We start from the raw sequence: 23988 nt of genomic DNA, 5'->3' as shown, positions 1-23988 counted from the left end.
ACCAGCTTCTTCAATGGCAGAGAGCAGAAACTATGACATCATCTCTCCCTGACTCTCTCCCCCCTCCACAGATTGTGCGCTTATTAGAATGAGAAAAAAAAAGACTAGTTGAAAAGCCGTAACCATGGCAATGAATCCCAGACTCTCTGTGTCACTCTGACACTTGAATTAACACTTTCACAACACCGCTGAGATCACTAATGGTAATTTCATAGCGTATCATCTCCTGTTGTGACCTTTGACCTCAACCATAGTTAATAGCATTTTATGGAAGATATTCTCAAATATCTTGTTATCTACTGACATAAATATTACGACGCCACAGTATGTGTCTCAAAATGGTGCACTGTGATTGGCTGGTGCAGAGTCCAAGGTGTACCAGGCATCTCCAACTAACCCCCAGCGCTACTAAGGACAAGTGGTAAAAAGATGAAATCCAAAATGAGTTGCAGCGCTTTTTATATTTTCTATCTTAGAGGTAAACAATGCAATTTAACAGTTGCAATAAAGCAGGGGTGCTCAAGTTCGGTCCTCAGAGCCCCTATCCAGCCTGTTTTCCACGTTTCTCTCCACTAACACACCTGATTCACGATCAGGATTGTCATCAGGCTTCTGCAAAGCTTGCTGATTAGCTGATCATTAGAGTCAGCTGTGCGGCAGGAGGGAAACATGGAAAACAGGCTGGACAGGGGCTCTCGAGGAGTAATTCAGTTAAACTGTATGTATTTAATTGATTAAGTATCATTAAATGCTTTGTTGAATCAAATTTAATGTCCATCACCTTTCAAACTGCCATATTACAGCAGGGATGAGTGGGTGGAATCAGATTTCACTGGGCGATGGATAATTGATAATGATAATGAATAATGTATGTTATTAAATGTTGGACAATTGCAGAGGTGGAATCTGTGCATTAGTTATTGTTAACTTATTTATGTGCCACCTGAAAGGCCAATTGAGCCATTACAGTATATAGGTGTTTTATTATAGGGAATATAAAAGACAACAATCTTTATAATCCGTGCCAGTGCACAATTTTGTCCATTACCCCGTCACTCTATCACACGATGATGATTGAATTAAATGCTGAGTGACCTGTTTTTGTGATTTGAGACCATAAAATCAGAGTCATTCATCCTTGATTTTGCAGGTGACAAATGTTTGGTTCTAATGGGTCTACAATCTCCGGGGTCATCAATTTTGGATGCCGTTGTATGCTGCAGAAAGAATTTAAAACAAATGAAACAAAAGGATTGAGCTTTCTCATTTCATTTTCAGATGGCTATTTGAATTTATGACTAAAACAATATCGCAATAACAATGCAAAGATTAGAACAAATTACATCAAGCTTTATTTTTCATTCACATGAATACATACAGTAGAGAGAAATAATTAAATTGTTCTGCTTGCTAAAGATACAAATCTAAGATTTAAGGCATTGGTGGCCAAGTTCGGTCCTCGAGAGCCACTATCCAGCCTCTTTTCCATGTCTCCCTCCTTCAGCGCAGCTGAATCTAATGATCAGCTAATCAGCAAGCTTTTCAGCCCGCTAACGACCCTGATCATGAATCAGGTGTGTTAGTGGAGAGAAAAATACAAAACAGGCTGGATAGGGGCTCTCGAGGAGTCAACTTGCTTTAGCACGGCTTCTTCTTCCAGTAGCTAAGACTGGCCCATTGGAACTGAACTTGCATTTACACAAAAATGACATGAATAACAACAAACAACATTTACATTCTGCACTTTTTCAAGGACAGCAAATTAACCCATTATCGTTCCAGCGTCCCTTTCCGTAAACATTGAATTGCAGATGTTGCAACATCGCAGATATAACGGCCAATCAAAATGCCATGTCAACAACAATGGAAGATTGAAGTATAGAATATTAACATTATTTATCATTTTATTGGCATCTGTGGCTGAAAAAGCACGTGTATGAGAGTCTGTGTTGGCAGCATGACTCTGCGAGTGATTTTTCTTGCTCGGAAATTGAACATCATGCTATGGTTTTACTCACATGACTCTATTTGCTGTTCCTGGAACTACTGCAATAATTTTCAATCAAATTTGATGTGGGCTTCCAATACAGATCATAAGTTATCTTGAGGCCCTTTTTAATGGAGCAGGTGGACGACCAACAGAATCGCAGATCCCACATGGAAAACATTGTTGGTCATGCGTACAAGAGGCAGTTAGTGTTTGCTGGTATTGTGTTAAGACATCTGAATGTTTTATTCCATGTTACCATAAATCTTATTAGAATAGTTACCAGTTGATGATAAACCTGACTCATGCTTATCCTGAATTTGCCCTTAATTATACTTCCAAAGGTGCACTTGGCCACAGCAGTGATAAAAGGTGCACTTCAAAGGCCGACCTGATGCACAAAGAGTCCAATGTATAAATAGGAAAGGGGCCAGAAAGGTTCAACCTGTTTGGACATCACTTTCTGTGGCAAGATGGCCGAGAAGTGGAAGAACATGGTCTGCAGTGTTTCATCACGGGTCTCCAAATGTGTGAAATGAGAGCTTCACCCAGCCCAATGTTGGGATGAGAGGCAAATTGAACAGGTCAGTAAAGCGTAAAATGTCCTTCTAACAGCATTTCCATACATGCAAATGATTTGGGAATGTGGCACATATTATTCCAAGTCAAAAGATGAATTGAAATTAGTTACAAAAATAAAATTAAATATTTTTTTTCCTTTTTCTTTTTTTCTTCTTAAGAGCTCAGTATTGTTCAGTCGGTAATTTTACTGATTTGACACTTTTTTTATTTTATTATTATTATCTTTTTGTATGTGGGTGAGTATGTGCATGTGCGTGTGTGTGCATGTGTGCATGCGTGTGAGTGTGTACTCATTAGTTCACCTAAAACCTATTAAAAATCCCATACCGTTCACCTAAACCAAATACTTCAGAATCCAGCTAGTCGTGAGGTTGTCAGGAGACCCGAGGAAGGATCAAAGAAAAGAAAGGAAAGTGAAATCCAGCACCGCCCAGACATAAAAAAATAAAATCAAATCTTTAATTACTACTTGACAGAAAGTGTTGGGAAAAAAAGAGAATAAAAAAATGTTGTATTTACAAACCGTAACATTTACATGTTTTAATGGTCTTGTTTTATTATCACAGCTTTCAACATGAATTGACATTCTCAAAGTAACAATGAAATATCCTTTGACTTTTAAAACTCGAAATGTATTAAAGGCCCCTTTCATAAATCTGTCCCAACACGAATCCACCTTCATCATTTGTGGCTTACGGTTTCATATTAATAACACCGTAACACTATCTGTAAGATAGGAGGCCATTAATGCAAGATAATATAGGACATAAATCATCAGTGAATTCTGTATAAATCTATTCTGATAACATATGCGCACGTCAAATAAAAACACGCCCCTGCATGCAATATTATAATAACCTGTTTCATATCCTACATTTAATCACCCAAGTCAGTGACAAATGTGCGAGAAATGATGGATGTCACAATGTGACAACGTAATTAAAAACCAAGAGCCTGCATAAATAGTGAGGTTGCTGCTCTCCATTTATGGCTGATATGCACTGCAGCATGGTAAAAATATGTTTCCATACATACCCTTTTTTTTTTTTACGTCCTTTTTCGATAATATTCTTAAATGCCGCGGTGCAAATGTAGTCATGTAGATGGTGCCATCAAACCAGTGTAATGATTGGCTAGGCTAGTTATCCTTAATATGAATTCAGTAAATACGTCTTTTTCTCCTTCCTTGCACCACAGGACACAACACTGTATACAATATGAGATTATCTACTAATTTGATTTGGCAATCACCTTCACAGTGCAACAAATGACAACATGACAACCAACAAAGTGGTTTATCGTACATATTTTCTTACGCGCTAGGGTGCCTCAGAGAGATTACATTTTGCAAGCTTACCACCAAAATGACTACCAATTATTTTCTGGCGTGAGTGTGTGAGCGAGTGAAAAGCCCGGTGAACTAGAGCTAGCGGCAGAGGTGAGCAAGAACTCGCTGGAGTGGCTAACAAGACCGGCTAGCAGGAGAAGCTAGCAAAAGCTAGCAAGAGCAAGAGACAAGCGGCGGGAGCCCGAATCACGGGACTCAGCGACGACCACCTGAAGCCCCCAGCAGTGGAAGATAAAAGCAGCATTCGACCCATAGACGCTAGCTGCCAGAGGCTAACTACGTTCGCAAAGTTCTTCTCCTTCGGGTATCCGTAGCAAAAAGGCGCAACGCGAACAATGTAATATAATTAGAGATTACAAGTGATGGAAAAATGAAGCTTCATGAACCACTTGCGATGTTGCAATTTTTTTTTTACTCTTCTAGATGGCGCTCTTGGTTTAAAGATGTTAATATTTGTCAACTGTGGGCGTGTGAAGCCCTTTGAGACTCTTTTGTGATTAAGTGCTATAGAAATCAACTTTATATACTAAAAATAAACGGTTCAAGTGGTTCATGAAGCTTCATTTTTCCCATCACTAACGATTATAAAAAAAAAAGTTGATGTGATAGAACATATTTTTTGCATATTATTGAAATGAATAGTGGATATTTAAAATAAATGAATTATTAGATCCCCACTAGATGGCACTAAATCCTACACACGGTCCCTTTAAAGTTAAATGAACTACAGATGATTCAGCTTCTTTCAATCTAAGAAATCTAGTTTATTGATTAATTTTCTTTCATTTATCCTGTCCAGGGTCATGTTATTATTATTTCATAGTTTATCTCACAAATACATAGTTGAGCTGCTTGATTACATATTATTGTAGCCTGGATAGGCTGTCGTAAAAAAAATTAATCCACGAAACACTTGTCTAGTTTGATTAGCCAAGTGTCATATGCTTTCTTTGTTTTACTCTCTAAATAGCACAAGGCTTGGATGAGATCTTAAATGATGTGTACATAAGCAAGAGAGTTGGGCACTTGCTATTTCTTGCGTGGGACCTTGTCACCCAGCGGTACTTCATCCATTAGTTTCTGCAGATAAATCACAGAAATATGTTGGTGGAAGTGGAAGCACTCACTCACTCACTCACTCACTCACTCACTCACTCACTCACTCACCTCAAGCAGTCTGCTGTAGTAGTTGAATCCATCCTCTGCATCCCTGCGGGTGTCATCTACCTTGTACCTCCTGCAGGCCAGCAGCAGTTCATTGGAACTGTAGAGTCGGGCCGGGTCGATAGAGTAGCTGTTGATCAAGCTGACCAGGTACTCTCTATAATGCTTCCTAGATAGTCACAAAAGTAGACGGAAGCCATTTTATGTGAGATGGATGGGTGGGAACATTTGCAACAGCGATAATATAAAGAGGCTGAGTACAGACACTGACTGCAGAGAGCAGAGATAACTATTTGAGGGTAGATTTGAAACAAATGAATATAATGGACTATCATCACATCAAATCAGGTGAGTTATCCTTGCATTTCAGTTGTGTTACTGTATTGCTCAGTACTTAACTCATTCACTGCCATTGACGACTATTGACGTCAAAAATTAATGTGAACTATTTCTATTAGTTTCACTTTTTTCATTTCATAATTTTTTTTAAATGAAAACCTATATATTTTTTTATTGTACATTTATAACAGATATAAAATTATCATGCGATTAATTATGATTAATTATTATCATTATTATTTTTAATTAGGCCCATCAGGCGATTAATTTTTTTTAATTGTAATTAATCACATGACTTCACTTGTTAACTAACGATTAATCACAAATTTTATATGTTCTAAATTTACAATATTTTTTTTTAGGTTTTCATACAGCCTTTGTGGAAACAAATGTTAAACTAATAGAAATAGTTCAAATGAATTTTTGACGTCTATAGCCGTCAATGGCAGCGAATGAGCAATGACAGTTTGTGAAGCTCTGTTCATTTTTAATCAAACTGAGTTATGAAAACGTAATTTATTTTGATTGTTTTATGTATCAATAGAAATGTATTTTTCTGAGTTTTGCATTTCTATGTCATAAAATTGTAAGTATACGTTGTGTTGTGTTTAGTATATTTGAAGTACAGTTTATTCACATGTAGTTGATTTAGTTAATTGTGTATGCAAAAAGTCAACCAGCTGTGTGCCTCTGTGAGTAGCGCAAATAATGTTGAATAAAAAGAAGGTCTCATACTCGCAGAGTCCCGCATGTCCAGTTTGGGTCTGCGCGCCACAAGCTGAGTCAGGCTGCTGACCTCCGTCATCCTTCTGCTCGATCACGCCGCACAGCCCTTGGAGAGATAACAAGTGAGACAAAAGAATCATTATAAAAACAAATGTATTTTCGCTGTTGAGTAGGGTCACCTACCTGTCTGTGTTCCAGGAGGGGGCTCAGTATTGTATGTAACGGCATTATTCTGTCATTCAAAGGAAAAAAAGAAAATATTTGTAAATTATGAATTCATATTAGTAACTATTTAAATAGCTCAAATGTTTTTAACCACCAAAAACAAAACTCATTCTCATATTGATTCTCATTCATCCACTCACCATGATGTGAGTTTGTGATATTAAACCACCACTTTGTTCTGCATGCCATCTAGTAGCATGCGCTGTAATCATTTATGAATACCACAAGAAAATATTGGAACACCAGTTACTTTTATCTAATGAAAAACTCAAGATACCTCCAATAAAGCCTGGAGTCGAGAAGGTTCCCAGTCTCTCAAATAGAAAAGACAGTCCCTGGGATGATGGGCATGTAGTCCAGATACAGTACACTCATCCACGGCACAGGTCTAGCAGGAGAAAGAGAAAAGTGGTTGTCCTTCAGTAATATTATTTAGGCGGAAAAATAGAATATGCAAGATTCCCTGTGTGGCACTTTTCAATACAATGCTTATGGCGAACAGATGATTTGGCAAACTTACAGTATGGAATGGGTTGTTGCAACCACTGCAGAACTGGTAGCGACACTGAGAGCAGCAAAAGTGCATGCAGCCTCCTTTAGACAGCGCATACTGGAAGCGGCAGTTAGGACAGGCTGAAAGAGAAGGACGGTGACATCAGTGCAATTAGGAACAGTTCTTAATCGGATGCCCAATTCAATAGGTTGCATTGATAGATTATTATCATTTATTATTAATTGATAGATTGCTCACAAAAGGTATGTTTTGCAGACATTAAATAGCAACGCCTTAAGTTGGATAAGCGAGGCTGGATGTACTGTATAGTGTGCTAATTATGTGCTCCGATAATTCTCGCCTAATTGCTTTTTCTCTTTCCCTTTTCTCCAAAGTCATTAAAGCAGGCGAACAATCACAATGATGTGATCTGTGTCCTGAAGAGACAATTACAGACAAGTTTTCCTTAATGCGTTCTGTAATGAACAGCAGTTACATGTTTTCTAAAAGCAAGACCACAAACAATTATGCTGTCAGCATACTATTTTCACAAGAGAGCCAAACCCTTTTTCCCTTACACAGATACAACAGCTTACATTAAGAATTTGAATAATATTTCTTGGACAAATATTTTAGATTAGAACATACAATAATTTTTTCTCCAGTAGCCGCACACAACAAATTTCACAGTGTGAATTCAACACCTAAGGAGTTAAATTTTAACACTGTGTCCGAGTGTATTTGGTCCTATTCAGAATTGGTGTTTAAGTAAACTTTTCCATAGTGTTAAAATTTCAGTGTAAAATTAATTCTAAACACAGTAAAAAAATAACGCTGGCAATACAATTTAACACTGCAGATTAAATAACTCTGGCGAGAGTAAACATGTGCCAGCATTGTGCTAGAAAATCAACTCTCCTGTAAACACTCTAACACTGCAATGAGTTACAGAGGATTAACAATAGAGAATCAAATAACGCTGTTAAGTGTTAATTTTATACACTGCTGTGTAGATGGTTTCACTGCTGCAGTGAAACTGGCATTGAGTCAAATCTGTACAGTATTTACTACCGAACAGATGCATGTCATTTTACATTGACACCACTGTAGTGTCAAACTATCTAGAATAGCTCATTATTCATTTCTAAAATGTATCATTGAATAAAAACAAGCTAGCAAATATTACAAGTTAAATGCATTTTTTTGGAGGAAGGGCTGAAAAAAACTATTAAAGGAACAGTACAACAATAATAATATAAGATGCAACGACAAAATATGCATTTAGGATATACTACTATATACTACATATACAAAGAGTTTTTTATTTAAATAGGAAAGTTTCTTTTTAAAGAAAGGCAAAATGATTCAGTTTTATAATGTCGGCTGTAATGGTACTACATTCTCATTCGTCTGCTAACTGGTGAAAAGAAGGAGAATATGAAAATGCACATTAGTGGGGTTTTCTATCAATAATATGCCTCCCCGGCCTGTCTACAATCCAAATAGGTATGAAAAAAGTCAGTCTGCGACTTCTTTAGCTTTCTCTTCCTTTCTAAAATGTGTGTTTCAAACGGGCGGATTAAACTTCCGTGACTTAGTGACTCATTTTATTTTTGAAGGACGTGTACCGGCAACATTTCTCAAAGGACTGTTTTGTTAGTGAAAGCCTGTTCAGAGCTGGATTTGCAACACGTTTAAACATAACGGATCGGTCCCAACAGTGTGACACCACTGCAAACTGGAAAGATGTGAGTTTAACATTTTGGATTTAGCCTTCCTTCCTATCTTTCACAATAAGAGATGTGCACCTTCTACCATATTACTGATGTACTTTTAGTGCCTAAAGTGGGAGCTACATTTGTCGCGTGGAGCTTGCACGTTGCGACTGCGCTGTTGCCTAAATGTGCACATTTGTGTTATTTATAACCGCTTGTAAATGTCGACAAGCATTCACGGCAAATCAGAGACATTCATGGCAAAATAACGTTCGCGGGAGATTTTCCGGTTACGGCAAAATAACCATAGTCTCTGTAGTAACGTTATGCTACTTTTAGTTATGGTAAAACGTTACGCCACTTTTCCACATATTAAAATAGTTCTCAAATGTGTAAAAGACATGTCTGTATTTTTCTTTTCTTTTGCTCCTATGGCCAGTCGTTTCCATTCACAACATTAGCACACGACTACCATGACCGAAATCAACTCCCCTTAGAGAGAGACGGGTATGGCCTAGGCGTGGCCTGGTGCAGCTATTTACATAAAAGTGACACGCCCTTAAAACAGGCTGTTTTGAACAGAGCGTTTTTTGGCTGATTTAGGGACAGCAAAAATATTAGATCCAAAGTCAATTTTGACGAATGCATGTCACAGACATGTCTTTTTACACATTTGAGAACTATTTTGGTATGTTGAAAAGTTTAATAAAATGAGACCTTTAAGTCTTGAAGTGATGGCGGCATGAACTGATTTCACAACCTGTGTGCAGTTAATTAAGACCCAGAATTATTTACTTCTTAAACAGGCTTGATAGAAATGTATTTCAGTTAGCAAGGCAACCACGTATGAATTGAGTGTAAACGCCTACATTTAACACCTACAATACATGGGAAATGCTGCCGCGAGAATTCTTGGATCCAAAAACAACAACATGGCATCACGACATCCTTGCTGCCCTTCACTGGCTACCTGTTTAGGAATTGATTTTATGATTGTTTTTAAAGCCCCGTAATGGTCAGGCAGGCTTCTGCCTATATTTCAGGGCTGCTTGCGCTATATGAGCCTGTCTGTGTATAAGAGTATAGATTTACTATCGACCAGCAAATTACACAACACACAGCCATTACTGCTCAAATAGCTGGCACCACAGTCGAGTACATCCCAAGTTTATGGGGTGGCAGTCTCTCATCTAGAAGCACTTTGGAACCAGAAATTCATAATTCAAGTAACATTGCGAACAGAACATGGCACATATGTTCAACATAAAGAGCTGTTTGGAGGTATTATTTCCATCCATCCTGTTTCCTGTAATGGTCATTAAAATGTTAGTTACTATTTAGCTCCCCCTTCTGATGATGACGTCCAATATGCTTGAGTTAGAGGTTAAAAGTCGTATTAGTGATCCATTACCAGGATGACCATGCATGTAAGAATCGTGTTAGTGCCTTGTGTGTTTGTGTGTGTGACACGCACTAATGCCGTTGTCTCGCAAGTAGCCAGCCAGGCCCTGTTTCTGATATTCCGGATCGTTCTCTCTCTTCCAGGACTGGTACTGTTCACAGGACAAACCAGCATGCTGAGATTCCCACTGCGCACAAGATACAGAAACAGAAAAAATATATAATAGTTTCGGAACAGTTCCTCCAAGCTTGATGAGGTTGCTTTGTTCATTTGGCAAATTAGTGTAGGAAAGTGAGTGCTGAAGTGCCTAAGCTGTTATTACAACTGCTTAGTGTCTGATCGCTACATAAATGGGACTTTGTTTTTGGTTGTCTTTCATTGGAATCCTACTCTGCTGCAGTAAGCCCAATAAAGTATTTAGACAATTTTATAACGCTTACAGTTTCAGGGTTGGCTCAGACGTGTACTGAAGCATCCCTTAGTCATGATGTTATAGGATGCGACCGCTGGGGATTTTCCCATAATGTACTCAGCTCCTCCGCCTCGTTTGCTAACATTCATACCCCATCAATCTATTTTCCTCACCTTTCATCATTCCCCTAGTTTTTTTTTTTTAGTGCTTTCTTCCCAGCCTTGTGTTCTCTTCTGCGATGATTTGTTTGATAATAATTAAAACGTGAAGGAGTGCAGTTAATTGTGTCATTAAATCTAAATCTAAAATCCGACAGAAGACATACACATTTAATATATGGCTTCTGTTAACTTATAATGAGCAAAAGCATTTACAGCATCTTGAAATAATTTAGGTCAAACAATATTGCTTAACAAAATAATGAGGTAGACAGAGCAATAGATTGATCGCAAGTCTCTGTTGCACTGCATTATGGGATTTGTAGTTTGTGCTTCATCAGTGCTTCAAACAACGCCATTAGTGTTTCCCAGCATGCTTTGCTGTAGTCATAATTATCACATTTGACTGCATTATCACGCCTCCTGATATTCTATATTGATGGTGTAATAATTCAAGTGGTGTCATTTCTAGTCGTGCACAGTCCAATTATTGCTAAACTTTTGGTGACAGTTACATCATTAATGAGACTCTATAGTCTAAAGCAACATTGGTGAAAAATGTATGAATCCCAGTTTAATATAGAATAGTTATCAAGAAAAAAAACAAAGACTATGTGTTACACATTGCAGGAATTTCAGAGATTAGGTCTAAAGGAATAATCAGACAGCGTGTAATAATAGAAGCACTGCAAACACACTGAGCAAAGTCACACTCCAACAGTTTCTCACTTTATTTTAATGCTATAAAACGGTTGCCAATGCACGATTCTGAGAATGAAAAAAAACTAGCCATACATGATCAAAAGAATAACAAGACTTTGTGTTTCTGAGCTGTAAATGGTTGAAAACAGATGAGTTACTATCATTTTCTCCATTTAAAGCACACTATTCCTCTAATAGTGGTCAGGGGTGTATATCACACAGATAGGGTATATATGAAGTAAAGCTTTTGAGAGAAAGCCTTTATTCATTCAAACGATTGTGTATGGGCGGAGCTTTATAGACGTGCTCTATCGATTAGTCAACGCTTCGCGTAAGAGGCTCAGGCTGTTTTTCTTTGTGCGTCTTTTCATTCTAGGTTTCAGTCAATACTGCAGTGCAATTACAGACATAACTTATTGTTCCCTACTTGCGTTAAGTAGATACAAATATATAAAACTGCTAGTAATACTTACAGGCTTTTTGCACTGAGCACAAAAACTGTTGCGGCACTGGAAACAAGTAACTTTAAGCTGGTCTCCATCATAGATGAACCCATATGAACACTGCGAAGAAGAGAGTTTGATGGCATTGATGTATACTTCTTTTTTCTCCACTTGACGTTAGGTGCATAATGTATCTGGCAAACTTACATGGCAGCACCACAGGAACTTAGGGTCCTTAATAAGGGCTTGCTCTGTCAGTTTCTTATGGAAGAGTTCATATACTTCGGGTTCCAGACATTCCCTCAGCTGAAATACATATTTATATTAGCCATGCACCTACTAAAAAGCAACCTGTTTATTGAGGATCCTCTGACACTGAAAAATACATTGAAATGTAATCCTGTGTTTATGTGCTACCTGGATGTCCAAGGTGGAGAAGTAGCTGTTGAGGTCCTCTGGGTCATTGATGTCGGGCTCCCAGCAGACGGGACACACCATGTCTCTGATATGTTTGTCCCTGACGGCGATGGTGAAATGCTGCTGGAAACAACCACAACACACGGAACACTGGCACGATGTCAGGGACTGCATCTGAAAGGGGACAACAGAAACACATTTAGAAGCGCACATACATCTGTGTTAACTAGTTGCAGCCTTCCATGAAGATAAGTACAAATGAAACCTATTTTTTTTGTATGTAATCGTCGCTGCTATGTGACAAACATTTATGTCAATTTTTTCTCTCCATTTTGTATTTGTATTTTTTACGTTTTTGAGATCAAACTGAATGCAGACATCCCAAAAAACGTAAAAATAAAAAAATGGGGGGGAAAAAAAGAACATAAGTGTTTTTCACATAGTAGTGACGATATGTCAATAAATTTTCGTAACCGCTTATTCCTCACAATGGTCGCGGGGGCGCTGGAGCCTATCCCAGCCGGCTTGGGGCAGTAGGCGGGGTACACCCTGAACTGGTTGCCAGCCACTCGCAGGGCACACAGAGACAAACAACCACCCACACTCACAATCACACCTATGGACAATTTGGAGTGTTCAATTAACCTGCCATGCATGTCTTTGGAATGTGGGAGGAAACCGGAATACCTGGAGAAAACCCACGCAGGCACGGGGAGAACATGCAAACTCCAACCAGGAAGGCCCGAAGCCCGGACTCGATCTCACGTCCTCAGGACCGGGAGGCGGACGTGCTAACCAGTCAGCCATCGTGCCGCCCGTCAATAAAGCAATAACTACAAATACACAATCATTACCTTACTATGGGGAAAGACAGAAAGGCAGATGGGACATTCTTTGGCCAGGACTCTTTTGATGAACTCTCGGTCATGTGACTCCCGTACGGCCTGTACTACATCCTCCAGGGAGTAGGGGGCGTTGTGCTCCTGAAGGAGCGACAGCGCTAGCTCGCAGCGGCCCCAGCTGGGTAGGTCATATACCGCGAGCAACCTCCGACAAATACGCTGAAAATGTAAAAAAAAAAACGACAGTTAGGTAACTTTGTAGCAACATTTGTTATAGGTCACATGCCATTAAGTGATTGAAAGGACACAAGCTGGTGTGTACTCATTCATGTTATGCACTGCACACTGTGCGCAGTGTGTCTGATCTAGGGTTATTATAGTTAAGAAATTTTCATTTTTTATTTTGTTGTAAAAAAAAGGAAAATTTCTTACATAACATTGCTTATCGGCTGAGTTAAATGAAAAAGCAGGCGAGTCGAGACATTGGAGCAAAAAGTCAAGCACACAAAATTGTCGCCGAGGAGCGACGTCACCTAAAGGTGCTTTTCTATTGGCTGCTGCTAAATAAAACCATTTCTGTGTGACACACTTTGAAACACCCTTATTGAAATAAATATACTTAAAATCACAAATAGGCCCCGTCCAGACGGAAGCAAAGCCAGCTTCGTTCCTCAAACAAATCTCATACACAGAGAAGCATTTCAAGACTTGCGTGTGTCTAAAAGAAGACGCTGAGGACGTTTAACGGCTGTAATGTATATGCCAAGTCTGGAGTGGCGCTGTAGCGCAGCCACAAGGAGTTAACGGAAGGCGTAGAAGAAGAATCAAGACAAACACTTTTTCCTCCAACTTGATTGCAATCTACAGAATAAACATGGCTTTGAATGTATCAAAACAACATGAAACAGACGAACACAGGAGAAATGACAATGGCGGGTAATTCAAGTACAACACCGCTTGTTGAACGTGGAAATGAAGAAGCAAAATATAAATATTTTGCTGCAAAAGCATAAGCAAACTAAAGAGGCTGCACAAAACGACTATGACACAGCTATCCGCCATTGTTGTTGACAGACTGCGCGCAGTCACGCGAGAATTGGCGCATACGTCATCAATTTGCGACAATGCGTCATCATCGAGCAGCGACCATTACATCATCGCAGGAGGAGTATCCTGCATATGGTGTCCAGACGGACGCGTACGGGGCACGTTTTAAAATCTTTCCACTCTGGAGCCCGGTTTCAAAAGTGATCGGTTTCAAGCTCCGAAACCGCGCCGTCATGTGAACAAACGGCTTAAACGGTAAGAAACTTGTGAGGATACATTGAAACTGGCTTTCGTGTGGACGGGGCCTTAAAATCAACCCTAAATGCTCAAGGACATTTTCACTATAATTATAGATATAGTTATTTTTGTTAGTTTTGATTTAAAAAATTTTTTTTCCTTTTTAATTAATTTTGTTAACGGAAATGTATTTTTTTTTAAAGTTAATTTTTGTTAACTTATTTTAGTTAACAAAAATTAACTTAAAAAAAAAAAAGGTCTGATCTTACCTGTTTGTCAGGGTGGTGGATATCAACTGCTGGCTCAGGCTTGTCACTCCAAATACGTTCATGAAAGGGTTCCAGAAGGGGGCGCTGCAGAACAACCAGCGCCCCTCTAACCTCCCCCCCACTTTGCCTCAAAACCTCATGACAATGAGCCTCATCGCTGAAGCCCAATGAGAACAGCATCTTTACCTGAGGAGGCAAATAACAGATGTTACACACGTTGTATCAGACTTAGGCAAGAGTGCAGCGATTTTGAGCAAAGTCAACAATGAGTTACTTTTGCGAGTCTGTCTCGTAGAGCTTGTCTGGCAGCCCTCTCAGGATCACCTCCTGTTGTCAGCCAGGCCTGCTTGGCTTCTGCTCTGGAAAGTTGGACTGCAACTTTTGCTTTGAAATTATCATACACTTTTCCAGAATCCTCAGCGGGGAATTCACACGACCTGTTCTGTGGTGAGAGTACAATTGATTAAAGGAGGCATAGTATAATTGTTTTCTACATCATTTAAAATAGCTCTAATAGAGATACTTAATCAAAATACCCCAATAGTTAAAAATATATATATTTATGGAATATTTTTCACCCTTTTTTTATAGCCTAATGTCTAATCATATGACTTTGTCAGGTGTTACTGGACTTTTGATGTTTGGGGGTAGCACTCTTCTCAAACTTTTTATGCAAGCACCTTAACTTATTTGCTCCCAAAAACGTATAAATATGTTTTATTTTAACCATGTTAAAAATCCTAAAGCTATATTTATATATATTTTTTAATGCTAGCGCATACAGAAGGCCTTGATGTAGCCTCTCAACTGCAAAGCACGGTTGAAAAAAAAAGGTAGTTATTACACAAACGGCCAGAAGGTGGAAGCAGAGCAAAATAGATCAACCAGGGCCATGTTGAAAAAAGGGTCATTTATTCACAGTTATAAATGGATTTGTAAATAATGATGAAACTTAGCTATTTTCTAATTCTAATTGCTGCAAAACGGAAACAGATAGAAACATCCTTTTTTTCTTGATGAAGGAAGAGATTCTAATCTTTCTTTTGGTAGGTTCCATGTTTTTATAGCAATAGAACATAATATTCTATGGGCCTTGCAAAATCAGTCAAAATCCAGTAAAACAGCTGGGAGTGAATGGTATTGCTTCAGTGAGAATGGCTGGGAGTGAATGAGTTAAAAGTACATTTACCACAACTGTCCATTTTAAATTATGATTGTGAATCATTTAAATTGCAATTGGTTGCAGATTTCAATGAGTGTGAGCACATACTGTAGACTGATAGGAGAGCATTGCCGACAACAAGCTGATCTTGTCCAGTTGTTGAGGCAGCTCTGACTTTAACCATTTGCAAGGCAGAATGTTGGTATCTTTAGCGACCCTCATGCACGTGTACACCTCCTCTGGGCTGATGCCATTCTTCTCCCCATCCTAACATAGACAGAAGAAGCAAATGTCATACATGAGAATACAAACACGTGAGACTGTGCAGTGCATTACGGGGACTTGCTCGAATCAGCTGTATTAGCTTCAGCCCGTCCTCCTTCATTCGCCGCTGCCGACAAGAGTTGGGGTCTTCTTGCGTCAGTTGTTTGGGTTTGACTGGCAGAGCGGGGACGCGTCTGACCGGGGAGGGGGGGCGGAGCTTTGACGGCAGAGGTGCAGGCTCTGGACGGGCTAGGTCACACATCTCACAAACTGTGGCAGGCGAGTAGTTGAGATATGTACAGAACTGACACACCCACTGGTCAGAAAGAGCACAAAATAGAAAATATGTGCAATCAAATGATTATTTAATTATATAAGCAGTTCAGAAAATGGATGGATGGATGGCTCACTCTTTCAACAACAGATTTGAATCAACTCACCTGGCTGTCAGGGTCCCCAGGCATGCCCAGTACAGGTGCTGGTGGTCTGGGAGGGGTGATAGGAGGGTGTGAAGGGGTAACCGGAGGTCGTGTGGCCAAACGAGGCCTTTCACACACCCCACACAGAATACTGCTGGCTGCATTGACCATAGTACAGCTCTTACACTGCCACTCTATATTGAACATTAAAACACTGGTTACATTTCCACATGCTTTTCATGAACTAAGTACCACTTGATTCAATTAAGCAATTTAAAGCAACACTAGTAATTACTTCTTCTTTTTTTTAAACAAACCTCTTAAACATAAACAATAGTTGTGTACTTCCTGTAAATATTTGGTTGGCACTATTTTAAATGAGTAATCATTTCAAATTCAATTTGTTAAAACATATATAATAACAATGAAAAGCAGATATAATTGTGAATACATAATTACATGATGAGGCGAGTATACACGTTTGATTTTCCCATTCTTCCCTCGTCTACAGACTATATTACGATATGTCAAAAGAAAGCAGAACAAAGAGTAGGATGAAAACGATCCGATTCCAGAGGTTGTGGGAAGCACCAAGTGATGGAACGGACCTGTAATGGTAGCTGGTGGAGATTCATCTGCAGCAGAGCCGAGTGATTCATAGCGAGGGCACTCACAACCTTCGCACAGCACATCCTGGTACGAGTTGACTTTTGTGCAGTGAAGGCAATGCCAGGTGGAAGAACTGAAAGTAGAAGGCACAACAGTGGTCAAAATTGTACAGATTAGAAACTTAATAGACCATTAATGATTATTTCAGTCATAGCAACATTTTCAACTGTTAAGTGATACACTGCAGAGTAAGCAATGTTGTATCAATATTAGATCTATATTTCATTTAAATTCATCTACCTTAATATCTTTAATTAAAAAATCCACAAGGAAGACGAGCCAGATGAGCACCAGTAAATGTCTTTCCCTGCTGACACATACTGTAGTATTTGAGGCTTGTTAAGATTAAAAGCTGCAAAGAGCCAATTACGTGTGTAAGATATATTGCAAAATGTAAGCAGTCTAACCTTTTACTATTCCCGCTTTTGGACGTTGGTGCAGAAGTGGCGGATGTGACAGCAGTTCGACGGTGCTTGGCCCTTTCAGGATAGGAATGGTACAGTCTGTCACACTCGGAACACATGCCTTGCAGGCAGGTCAGGCAGTGGACAGTGATGCGAAATATTCCACAGATAGTGCAGTTCTCTGGAAAGGCATCATAAACAATGACATTAAATCGACCGATGGTGGCCCTTCAAACATCAGCTAAGACTATTGGCCAATTTTTATTTTTGCAACAAACAAATATTCTTCGAAAAAACTTACATTCAATAGATGTTTTCCACGGAAATGGGGATTAAAATCCCTTAAAAGACTGAAAAAATTATTATTAAAAAAAAAATGTAATAAAAAAAAGAAAAAAATCTGTACGTACAGAACTGCAACCTTGCAGGGATTTACAGCAGTTTTAATTTTATTAATTTAAATTATCAGACATTAAAGTCAAACACAAAATATTACACTAGTGCCAACCTCTTTGGGGAGCTATGAGTGAATTACAGAAAGTGGAGTAACCCTTGCTATGAAATGGTATGACATCACTCTGACTCCAGTTGGATTTTAATGGTTCCTGAAGCCATAGTGCTTTGTATTTTGGGTCTGGGTTAAGTGGAATAGCATGATGCAATCGCCATTAAAAAACATGTACCTGCATCAAAACCCAGAATACTTGATTGATATACATCTTTGTAACATCAAATGATCACTTCTACAACATTCGTAGGAAAACACAAAGTCCCATGAGTGGTGGGCTATTTTATAACAGGCCCTTGGGCTACTCATGTGATTCTTAGTGGCAACCACTGCTGTACGTTATTGTGCTTTGAGGTTCAAGGCTAAGAAATAATTCAGTGCTATGAAGGCGTCAGTATCCTCACCTGGGTGTTTCTTGAAGGGAGGGAACATGACCTGAATGGGTTTGAGACTTTGGTGGTTGGAGGAGAGTGAGCGAGCATGGCTGCCCTCCCTCATGGAATGATGCTGGAGAGGGAAGGCGAGCGACTTGGACTGGCTGTCGGAATGATGTTTACTATTGCCGAAAGACGAACGGCTGACCACAGCATCTGTGTTCAAACCCACATCCTAAATACAGAGAAAACATTGGGTCAAGTTAAATTAACAACCCACAAAGCAACCCAATCTGTTGGGTTGTTTTGTTGGTTATTTGTGGGTTATTCATTTTACCCAAATTTTTGGGGTAAGTGAATAACCCAATTTAATTGGGTCGAAAATGAATCAACCCAACTTTTTGAGTTATTAAATTTGTTAGGTTGTTTTGTGGGTTATTCATTTAACCGAACTTTCTGGGTTAATTGAATAACCCAGTTGAATTGGGTCAAAAATAAATTGACCCAACTTTTTGAGGTTCTGTATTTAAATTTGTCAACGTCAATTTCTTGGGTTGTTTTGTTGTTTATTTGTGGATTATTCATTTGACTCAACTTTGGGCTAACCAAATAACCCATGTGAATTGGATCAAAAATGAAACTTTTTGGGTTTAATTGAAAGAGCCGATCCAACTTTTTGAGTTATTTAACTCAAAAATCCAAGACAAATAATTTGACCCATTTAATTTGACTCAAATTAAATTTATAACCCACAAAACAAAACTTTTTGTTGTTGTTGTAAGTTATCCATTGGTCGGTCCGTTTTTTACCCAATTTTGGGTTATTTTTTTACCCAACTGTTTTCAGAGTGGGGTGTGGTCTTTATAGCATATTTCCCATTAGATATTTCAAGAGAGATTTACATTAAGACCATTATGTAAAGCAAATGCATTTCAACAAACATCTCGGTACTCTAATCACATTGTGAACTAAAATGAAGGAATCCAAAAATTATGGTATGGTAAACAAATGTGTGCTTAAATTCCAGTCTAACCTAATCTGTTAGCCTATCCATCACTATTGCAAAGAGGAGGAGCTTTAAGTCAGATGACCTTCCAGAAGCAACCTTCTGGATTTACCCAGCCTTGGGACCATCTTACAGTTTGCACTGGCCTGTGCCCCAGTAGGGCTGCAATTTAATGACTCCTAATTAGTGATGATTGCTGGGGCTGACCTTGTGTCTCAGGGTAGGAATGATTCTCTCATAGAATTCCGGATTAGGATGAGTCTCCTAGGATCAAATATAACAAGAAATCATGAATGTCTTTTGTAATGTTAAGCAAAACCTGATATTAGATCCAACATAACACTTTCATACTTTTTTATTAAGACAAGGGTTTTGATCCTATTACTGTATAAGGAAAATGGGAAGATTTTAGGCAAATCAATGATTCTCCAAACTCAACCTCGACCCTAATTTAGGAAACTGTAAGTCTGTAGCCATTAAACATAAGAAATCTATTTCATCGACACTGACTGTTATGCAGTCCAACTCAGCGGGAGACATTTTGTGAAAACATAACTTTAGTCAACCATTGAGTTTCACGCATGCGACTTTTTAAAGCAAATAGAAATACTGTCAAGTGCATTGTTTATGTACATGTTACAAATTAGTGAAGATATTTAAATTACAAAAATGATGCTCAGTGACCAGAAACTCAAAATCAGAAGAAATTACCCACAGATTAGCTGGTGCAGGACGGGAAAACAATGTGAACAATTAAAAGAAGCACACCTTGATAAGCATTTCTAGCTCCATCCTCAGGCTCATCACCTCCAGAGTTACTGCAGCAACTTTGCCAACATCGGGATCTGTGACATCATCAGGGAAGCTGAGCCCATCTTGCTGCTGATTGGAGTAACCATAGAGACAAAGCACTGCCCTTCCTCCCTGGAAGAAAAGATAATCAAAGGTTTGTCAGGCCGCGTTTGTTGTGGCTGGGAAAAGCAGGGAAGACATTTCTCACCTTATGCCTGATATTGTATAAGTCTTTTACACGGTCTCTCTAATTCACAGATTTTTACCAATTATAGGTAGATCTAAAACATTTCCTCTGTGCTAAACACTGTATAAATATCATGACCTAGTTGCTATCATGATATTACTGCTTATGGTTTCTAATGCAGCTGCTGTCTCCTAGTAGTCCACCTTTTAGCAGTCCAAGTGTATATCTTACCTGGATAGCATCAACGGTGGCCCTGAACACTGGATTGTTGTGCTTGACAGTTCTCCAGAACTTGGGTCTGTTGGGATTTGTCAGGTTACACCCATACTTTTCCAGGATGTTCAGAGCGGTTGATAAGCGCTGCAGCGATGCAAGTGTCTGAAGAGAAGCAAAGACAAAATATGTTTTTGTGTGTGTGTGTGTAAAGCACTTAGAGTTGTTTCTTTATATGATAAGGTGCTATATAAATAAAGTTGACTTGACATACAGCCACTAAATACATTTAAAGTTAAAAAAGAACTGTAATATAACATTTATTATACCATTTTAATTGCCAAGAAATATTTTATCCCAGAAATCAAGTTACTGTTTAAAAGAAGGTGTTTTATATCGAAAAATTACAAAACTAAATTTATTATCTATTGAAATATGCAATGTATGAGTATGCTGTGTATTAAAACATTGCAGAGATAATAAATATTCCGACATTTAGCAATTGTGATCAGGGTTTTTTCTGTGTACAAAATTCAGAGGCGGCCGCCTCCACCTTATTTGCTCGCCACTTCCAGCCTGAGTGACTGATAATGAATGAATTATTTAACATGATAATAGTCATATTCTTATTGGAAATATTATTCTTATTATTGAAACATGGAATTGTTATATGTTGTCTGTAAAAAAAGAAAGCGAGTCAGTTGTATTTACAGAATACATGCACGTCATGGCACATGATCAGGATTAGGGATGTTCGATACCAATTTTTTTCCCGACCTATGCGCAATTTGAGCCAGGAAAAACCCTGGACTGATCATTTGCTTCCATTGAGATACAAGTACATAAATAAACTAACGTTTCATTCAATAATTCAATCAGTAATTTATTTTACCTCTTTTCTGTTGCTGCCAAAGCTGTTTTCTATCACCATGGTTTCTGCAGCAATGTGGTGGTATTTGGAGCATGGCGGTAAAGGAAGATTAGCCATAACCATCATACCAGCACGCACTTCCACCACCCTGCCGCCGGAGTACAGACACACTTCTGCCTGGCTGCGTGCCTCCTGGAGCTGTTCCGATAGGGAGGGCATCCTACATATGCAGTATATAGACACAAACAAAGGTCAAAAGGTCGGTGGCTAAGGCTACGTTCACACTGCAGGTCTTAATACTCAATTCCGATTTTTGGGTGAAAATCTATTTTTTTGAGTAAGCGTTCACATTGCCTATTAATTTGCGACCTCAGCCTGTCTGCTGTGTGGACGTAATGCGTCCCCAAAGTGACCCGCATATGCAGAAGAAGATACAACGTCACTCACAATGCTGTGTTTGCGGAAGTAAATACATATGGTCCAGCATGTCAGGGCCACAGACTTTTATAAGTCGGTCGCAAAAAAAATATTATATTATATATTATAAACCAATTGCAAGCAAAATTTATGGATTTTTTTAGGTTTTGTTTGCAACTCCTGACTTTTGGTTGCAAATCTTTTTCTGTCTTGTGTGGGCGGGGTCCTCCGCTCAACCGATGATAGAAGCCTTTTCATTGGTCAGCTTGGAAACCGCTGCGACAACGTTCATTGGTCAGCTAGGAATGGGGGTGTGACAATGTCTGTCTGACCGTTGCTGGCTCATTCTACAGTCGCCGCCAGAATCGAGGTAAATATTGCTATTTTTTTTCCACTTCTCTGTTTTAGTTATAGCTTATATTTATCTAAAAGCAACTCTTGATCTGTCGTTTATCCGGTGCTTTGGTCTAACCATTACAGTTAGAGTAATCACTCACTCAGCATTGCTTAGCCATGCTAGCTAACTAGCTCTGATAGTATGAGGTTTTTTGTTTGTTTGTGTTTACTCATAAAAGAAGCCTTTGCATTCGCTTCACATACAAGCAGGACTGGGAGTTGAATTTATTTACAGTAGCTGCACCCCCTACGCCTTGTTGTTTGAAGTAGAGATACAATTTGTGATAGTTGGGAATTAAAATATTATGTAATAATATAATTTTAATAATAATTCTACAAATCATATGTCAAACACATTTGACCTGATTATAAAAAAAAAAACTACTTTGTATATTTGTCATTTATAAGCTACTCATTATTTCTTTACTACTGAAGATGTGAAACCAGAAGATGAAAATGGAGGAGCCTGAGGTGGTGCAGACCCACAAGCATCTGTCTCGGAGAGTCTGTTCCACATGTCCTGTTTTTACCTGAACTGCAAAAGACTTTATTGTTGATGGGAAAATTGTGGAAAATTCATATGTTTTCTAAATATACAAGACAAACTGCTTAGCACATCATTTATTTTCATCTGTGACATAAACAAATGTAATGTCTCTTTGGACCAATCTGCAAGTTTGCAACTTCCTTGATTGCCCACTAGATCGCAACATTGAAAGCCTGCAAGAAGCTGTCCTGACCAGATTTGAAGGAATAAGACGTTGGATTTATTTGCTGTAGTGTAGCAAATCTTTCCTCTGACAAAGAGCATTGCAAATCACCTTTTTGTTTGATAGATTTTTTAATATATTGCAAAACCCTTTTTTGTTTGATTGAAAATAAAGACACACATTTCTCTCCATAAGTATCTGGAGTGCTTGCCAACTAATCAGATTCTATGAAACACCACTGCTGTTTTTTCTCTCTCTCTCTCTCTTTTTTTATTATTATTTATTTTTTTTAGCAAATATATACATCTATGGAAGGAAGTAAAATTATTATTTGTCATTTCTTTTAATCATGCAAACATTGGTCATGTTTTAAAATAGAAGTACACTCACACAGGCAGGAAGTAGGATATTAAAAAAAAAAAAAAAATGCATCAATGCACAAATTTAAATATGCTAAAGATAGCCAACACTCTTCATAGTAAAGCCCTAACAATAGATGGAGCTGTGTATCTTCTTGTTATGAGCATCATTTCATAGTGCAGCATGAACTGTTCGCCGCTGAACGGAACATCTTGGATCATGTTTACGTTTGTGTCAGAGAAGGCTAGCAAGCTACTGATGTAATCGTAGCCAATAACGTTCACCTGTGTTTTACAAAAGCGAGATGTGAGCGCAGCAGCCTACCTCGTATTCACAAGAACACGGCGGAAAGAACGGACCCCCTCGGTACCAAGGTGCAGTATTTCTCAGGGTCTCGGAAAACGAGAGCTGAAGAGACACCAGCGAGCAGCAGCAGTAGTCAGTGTACTCATTTCGCAGAGCGCGTGACGTCATAGGTGCTACAGCGTCTGCTACCATGCTGTTCTGTCACCCCGGGTCCTTTGCTTTGTGCTGAGGGCTGGAGACAAGAGGTTGGCAACAAGAGGAGCCGAGGCTATGGGAAGGGCTGTGGCGATGGAGCAGATTGGAGAGGTAGCAGGTAACCTGGTTGTGGTGGGTTTTTTGAGAGAGCGTTTTGCGAAATGTCTTCAATTCAAGCTGATAAGAATTGTTATACAGTAGCCTACACATTTGTAATACAGCACTTA

General features: G+C 38.9%; 1 protein-coding gene across 1 annotated transcript; it reads right to left on the bottom strand.

Annotated features, from left to right (window-relative positions):
- Window positions 1-1371: 1371 nt before the first annotated feature.
- On the bottom strand, window positions 1372-23819 carry rnf31 (ring finger protein 31). The gene is made up of 24 exons (XM_077556477.1): window positions 23585-23819; window positions 21399-21597; window positions 20525-20671; window positions 20083-20238; window positions 19522-19578; window positions 18339-18543; window positions 17430-17607; window positions 16962-17095; window positions 16375-16547; window positions 16017-16250; window positions 15779-15937; window positions 14783-14950; window positions 14509-14694; window positions 12968-13174; window positions 12114-12287; window positions 11904-12002; window positions 11727-11816; window positions 10054-10168; window positions 6892-7004; window positions 6649-6759; window positions 6330-6378; window positions 6156-6252; window positions 5085-5250; window positions 1372-4997 (listed from the first exon to the last, which is right to left on the bottom strand). The coding sequence occupies exons 2-24, from the start codon at window positions 21594-21596 to the stop codon at window positions 4947-4949; spliced, it is 3267 nt and encodes a 1088-aa protein (XP_077412603.1). The 5' UTR covers window position 21597; window positions 23585-23819; the 3' UTR covers window positions 1372-4946.
- Window positions 23820-23988: the final 169 nt, after the last annotated feature.

This window comes from Vanacampus margaritifer, chromosome 2, assembly GCF_051991255.1.
Source record: "Vanacampus margaritifer isolate UIUO_Vmar chromosome 2, RoL_Vmar_1.0, whole genome shotgun sequence".
Lineage (NCBI taxonomy): Eukaryota > Metazoa > Chordata > Actinopteri > Syngnathiformes > Syngnathidae > Vanacampus > Vanacampus margaritifer.
Note: the sequence above shows the minus strand (reverse complement) of the source record. Positions and strands in the feature narration are given on the sequence as shown.